This window comes from Siphateles boraxobius, unplaced genomic scaffold (genome assembly GCF_051911475.1).
Source record: "Siphateles boraxobius isolate OS27281-9 unplaced genomic scaffold, OSU_SipBor_1 26, whole genome shotgun sequence".
NCBI lineage: Eukaryota > Metazoa > Chordata > Actinopteri > Cypriniformes > Leuciscidae > Siphateles > Siphateles boraxobius.
Window position 1 is genome coordinate 11,970,967 of NW_027508876.1, and position 6,160 is coordinate 11,977,126.

Below are 6,160 nucleotides of genomic sequence, written 5' to 3' on the forward strand. Positions count from 1 at the left end.
CTCACATTGGACCAGCTTAACAACATCATTGAGTTATTTCCATATGACCATACTGATAAGGTAAATAAGCCACAAAAAATTCCAAAAACATTTGCATCTGACAAAAAGAAAAGTATTGGTGGTAACGGCCATGAGAATTGGACGTTGTTGAGACTTCTTCCATTTATGATAGGTAGCCTAGTACCTGAAGAACAAAAGGCATGGCAAGTTTTAATGGACCTTAAGGACATAGTTGAGCTTGTAACGTCCCTAACTTTTTCAGAAGACACACTGTGCTATTTGGACTAAAAAATTTCTGATCATAGGCAGTTGTTCAAAGAGGTTTTTGCTAACGAAAAGCTTAAACCCAAGCATCACTTTGTTGAACATTACACTCATCTTATCCGCTGCTTTGGGCCCTTGCTTGACCTGTGGACTATGAGATTTGAATCAAAGCATAGCTTTTTCAAAAGGATTGTTCGTGACAGCAAGAATACCAAAAACATCCTGAAAACTTTAGCAAATCGACATCAACTGATGCAGGCATATGTCCTAGAGTCCTCTAGTTTTTTTAAACCAGTGCTACAAGTCAGCAAGGTCAAAACCATCAGAGCAGCTTCACTAGAACCAAACCTGAAGACTGCCATTGAAACAAAGCTTGGGTGTCGGAACACTCTTTCTTTTGCTACAACAGTCGCTGTTCATGGAACAACTTACACAAAGGGTATGGCTGTCTCTGTTGGTTCATGTTCAGGATTACCAGAGTTCAGAATCATCCAGAATATGTTGATCACTGACGGTGAGGTTTCATTGATCCTGAAAAGCCTGGCTTCATGGTACATTGAGCATCTCCGTGCTTATGAAGTTGTTGGAAGTGCCTTTGGAGAACTACACGTAAAGCTTCTCAAAGAACTGAATGATTTCTACCCTCTTACAGTGTACAAAGTTGGAGGAAAGCATCTGGTGTGTCTCAAGAGGTATATTCATTGCTAGTAAGTAATGTGTACACCCACACACACTAATATTTTATATAACTATATGATGATCTGATTGATTTATTTCTGTTACTGTCTCTTATATTTCTGTACAGATATCCATTAGAACCATGTTGCTTCGTGTTATACTGGGCCCAGACAACATTCAGAGGCTTGACCTTCCTGGAAAGCCATCATCACTAGAAGAGCTGAAGGGTATCATCTGTCAAAAACTTGAAATTACACGTGGCATCACACTTCAATTTGAAGACCCTGCATTTGACAATCAACTCTGTAATCTGAACGACATTAGTTACCTGCCTGATGACAAAGTCACTCTTAAAGTGTTTTGGGAGATTGAGTTAACGTCAGTTCAAGATGAAACTACATCTGATTTCACCTTGGACACTGCAGGCATGTCTTCTGAGTCCACAGCCTCCTTCAGCCAGTGTCGACGTTCAGGTCCATGGCCAGCCAACTTTATTATACCAACCTTTTCCTATGAGCTTGAACTAAGGCTAAGAAAAGGAAATGATGAATATGAAAAAAGTAAAAAACCTCTAAAAGTAACTCGCGAAATGAAAATTGACATCCTGGAAAAGTTGGCAGAGTCCATGTATACCTTTTCAGCATACCCTGCTGATAATGAGTACGAGAAAGTTGCTAAAGCTTTAGTCATGAAGCATCCATGCTTAAGTGAACCAGGGCCTGGTACCGGATGGCAGGGATGGAAAGTGAGTTTAAAGTTCAAAATGGCCAATTATCGACAAAAACTACGCTCTACAGGCTGTAGTGGAGTACAGATCAACAAAAGACAAAGAGGTAAACAAGGTGGAACACTCAAAAAACCCAAAAGGGCAGAAATTAACTTTCTTCCTGATTTCCCGACTGGACTTGATGAAGCGGCACTGGAGGGGGAGAGAATGTGGCTTGAAGAAGAACTCAGGAAGAAGAATGTAAATCTAACCCAAGTCGATGACAAAATGGACCTGACCTTTTCCCTAAGAAGACGAGAGGTGATTTCTGATCAACCACCTGTTACTACGATCAGACTAAGATGGCCAGCACTTTTCTTGGAACAACAAGTAAGTTTATCAAGTATAAAGTTAACCTATTTTAAGGGCATTTTCACACTTGGCTCATTTGGAGCATTTGTTTTAGAAAGTGGTAAAAAAAAAACTTGGTTCTTTGTTTAGGCATATATGAATGGTCCGATGTAAAATGTTGTGAAGTCAAGTTGTATCAAAACATAGAACTACAAATCTGCACATTGTCCTTAATGTTTACTTGTGTTATAAAATTTTGTTTTTCAGGTCTATGCAGAATTTAAAAGAATCACTGGTGTTGAGCTGAACTTAACTTTCCACAAATCCCTGGAAGTCAATGCCAAAGGTTTGATCGCAATGTATCGTTCCAGAAGAGGCGATAACGAAGATGAGTTGAAAGCTGTGCTAACAAGCCTAGATGAGCAGGTAAATTATCACTCTGGCTTGGATTTACTAAAGTATTTGTGTGTAAGGCTGTGCAATATCACTAAAAAATATCACAATAGAATTTTTTATTATCAGTTAATATCGATAATTATCATGATAAATTATATCCATGCCCGTCTTTCTAAACCGCATCAATTTCTTTGGCTTGTTCGACTTGAACTGTCGCTGCACAGACCAATCGTTTTATGACATCAAAGTAGAAACTTTACACCAAGCTGCGGTTCAGCTGAACGTGACAAACACCGCCAGTTTGAAAGCACAGGGCACGCATGCTGCTTCAGCTCTACATGAGCAACCAATTATAAGCGGAGAACAGAGGATACTATGTCTGTAAACATACTTTTGATCGTAAGACAGACAAACAGTATGCATTACTCTACACTGCACAAAAATCCACATTTGAACTGTCAATAGCAAACACTTTAACAAATAGTAAAAACATACTTGCAGTCTCTGATTCAGAAGCACCAGACTGCCCTTGCAAAGTTGGAATTACCCCTTTTTTTAGAAATAGCCTTTGTGCACAGCCGGTCTTGTGCTCTCCCAGGTTGACATCAGGAAACCGTCTTCCGTAAAATGCGCTGCACACACACAAACATTTGGATTGTACTGTTCTGGAACAGTGTTGTAAATAAATCTTAACCTCTGATTCCTAATTGGGTCCACTTTCGGAAGGCCAAATAAAGTGATTTTGCTTTCGCATAGAAACACACAGCGTCTCCACAACATGGCGGCAACAACACTACTGACAACTGAAGCCACGCCTTCTTTCTTTGGGTATGCATTTGTGCGGCATTATGCAAATATTTTCACCGTGTGACGTAGCTTGGTGTGAGGGAGGAGTTGATCGAGGTGTTTTAGCTAGGTCTGATTCTGCCTTCTCTTTTAGATAGAATACATATTTTTGTTGGAGACTTTGAGCTTTGTAACTTTGCAGATCTTATGCACAAACAGCTACATAACACACTAAAGAAAAAGAAAAACATGAAAACGCATCATATGACCACTTTAATTAATTGTTGGTTATGTCATAATGTCACATTATTGTGAGTTATAAGATGTCTCTATTGCCTCCTGGCCACTCTACATTCTAGTTGCTGTTGTGAAATGAATGAATTTGTAAAAATTTAACCTATGTTTTTTGAATGCAGACCACAGACATACCAATGCACCGAAGGTCAGCAGCACTCAGAGGTCTTCAGTTTTATCTCAGAGAAAATATAACATTAGTAAAGACGATTCAGGTAAGTAAAAATTCAAAACAATACTGCTACTTGAGAGATAAATTAAATAGATTACTCATTACTAAAGCTAAAAAAGTTAAGTCGAGCAGTGAATGGTTTTCTTTGTCTTCTTTCATTAACATTAATCACACGGACTCAAGCATGTTTATTAGGCTGCTGTCACTTAAGAGGGTTATTTCAGCCAAAAATTATCAATTCTGTCATTTACTCACCCTCATGCTGTTCAAAACCTGTAAGACTTTTGTTCATCTTTGGAATACAAATGAAATGTGTTCTTGATCTACTTAATGAAGTCTGAGAGCTTTTTGTCCCTCCATTGACAGCATAATGCAACTAGCACTTTCAAGGTCCCGAAAGGTAGTAAATACATTAAAGTAATCTGTGACTAATCTCCCAACACCGTTGACGAAAGCACCACAATGCATGTATGTTGAGCAGACTTTGTGTGAACGCGCATTGGAGATTAATAAAGTGGTACATTTGTTTTATGCACAAAGAATTTGCTTTATAAAATACTTGTTTTACGGAATGTTTTTTTCATGAATTAAATAATTGACGTTATTAGAGACTGACATGTTTGGCTTGTCAAATTTTACAGCTGTTGAAAATTCGTTGAAAATTAAGTTTCAAGTAGTTTTGATGAACAGTTGTTTTTATTATCTCTTATAACAATTATCTTTTTCCCTCCCATTTATCTTATGTGGTTCAAACCAGAGAGGAGATGATGTCAAAAGGCAGACCAGAGGGATGCAAATTGACTGTCTCAAGGAGACCATCGATGCTGGAGGCCTGGATTCAGTGGTGGATGTCGCTGTAGTGGTGGAGGAAGAAGTTCTTCTAAACGTTTCAGATGTACCAACTGCCTTTGGAGTGCTCTTCGGACTGCTTTACACTCTATATATTGATTATCCCAATCAGTGGAAGTACCTTTTTGAAGCAGTGCAAAAGGTATTTATGGGTCTCGACAGTGAGAAGTGTTCCGCTCGAATTCAGTCACTGAGAACCAAACTTTTGCAGGTGTAAAAAAAGAAAAGAAAAAAGATGATCTTGTTTAGAGGTCAGAGGTGGTGCAGGGATGTCAAAACCCCAAAAACTAATTCGCCACTGGTTCCCTCAAAATATTCCTAAGCTTTTATTTTTTTTATAAAGGGCTTTTTAAAGTTGTTAGTGAAATGAGGTTTGTGGTAAACAAGTTGATGATACTTATATAATTTATTCTACAATGATAAGACAATTATAAAAACGTTTGGGGTGTATGTGTGTGTAGTTTACATTGTACTTAATCATCCCTGCACCACTCTTAGTGTTATGATGCCAAATATTCAGTTGTTGTGTTTTAATACTTTTTATACTTATGAAATATCTCTGACACCATTTTGTTACCAGTCAGTTTTTTTTAATACTTTTTAGTGGTCAAATCTTTTAATCACGATTATCCCATCTAACATAAAAGTTTGTGTTTATATGTGTATATATATATTATGTGTGCACATGCAGGTATATGTAAGGACGTCTGCCTTTACAAGCAAATGAACTTTAATGACCCCATTATTAATCTGTAGGGTTTAATATGGAGTTGACCCACCCTTTGCCTCTATAAAATTTTTTGGCCATTCTTTTAGAAGCGCGTTTGTGAGGTGTTACACTGATGTTACACCTGGATAACGGTTTCTGCTCTAATTCAAAAAGTGAAATTTTCTCACTACTAAATATTCCACGGTCAACTGTTAGTGGTATTATAACAAAGTGGAAGAAATTGGGAACAATAGCAACTCAGCCACGAAGTGGTAGGCGACATAAAATCAGAGTGGGGTCAGCCTTGTGGGTGCGCAGAAGTCGCCAACTTTCAGCAGAGTCAATAGCTACAGACCTCCAAACTTTATGTGGCCTTCAGATTAGCTCAAGAACAGTGTATAGAGAGCTTCATGGAATGGGTTTCCATGGCCGGGCAGCTGTGTCCAGGCCTTACATCACCAAGTGCAATGCAAAGCGTGGGATGCAGTGGGGTAAAGCACGCCGCCATTGAACTCTAGAGCACTGGAGACGTGTTCTCTGGAGTGACGAATCACGCTTCTCTGTCTGGCAATCCGATGGACTAGTCTGGGTTTGGTGGTTGCCAGGAGAACAGTACTTGCCTGACTGCATTGTGTCAAGTGTAAAGTTTGGGGGAGGGGGGGTTACAGTGTGGGGTTGTTTTTCAGGTGTTGGGCTCGCCCCCTTAAGTTCCAGTGAAAGGAACTCTTAAGGCTTCAGCATACCAAGACATTTTGAACAATTTGATGCTCCCAACTTAGTGGTAACAGTTTGGGGATGGCCCCTTCCTGTTCCAACATGACTGCGCACCAGTGCACAAAGCAGGTCCATAAAGACATGGATGAAGAGTTTAGTTTGGAGGAACTTGACTGGCCTGCACAGAGTCCTGACCTCAACCAGATAGAACACCTTTGGGATGAATTAGAGCAGAAACCGT

The 6,160-nt window shown here is 39.3% G+C and overlaps 1 protein-coding gene across 1 annotated transcript; it reads left to right on the forward strand.

Annotated features, from left to right (window-relative positions):
* The first annotated feature begins 705 nt into the window (after positions 1–705).
* Positions 706–4,713, forward strand: LOC143752259 (uncharacterized). Its single transcript, XM_077245403.1, has 5 exons — positions 706–942; positions 1,070–2,038; positions 2,267–2,425; positions 3,598–3,690; positions 4,405–4,713. Exons 1-5 carry the CDS (start codon positions 706–708, stop codon positions 4,711–4,713), a joined length of 1,767 nt encoding a protein of 588 aa, XP_077101518.1.
* The last annotated feature ends 1,447 nt before the right edge of the window (positions 4,714–6,160 follow it).

Coding starts and splice junctions, on each gene's coding strand:
- LOC143752259 (XM_077245403.1), top strand. CDS start 706: ATGGCTGTCTCTGTTGGTTCATGTTCAGGATTACCAGAGTTCAGAATC. Junction 2,426..3,597: donor TAACAAGCCTAGATGAGCAG/GTAAATTATCAC, acceptor TTTTGAATGCAG/ACCACAGACATACCAATGCA. Junction 3,691..4,404: donor CATTAGTAAAGACGATTCAG/GTAAGTAAAAAT, acceptor GGTTCAAACCAG/AGAGGAGATGATGTCAAAAG.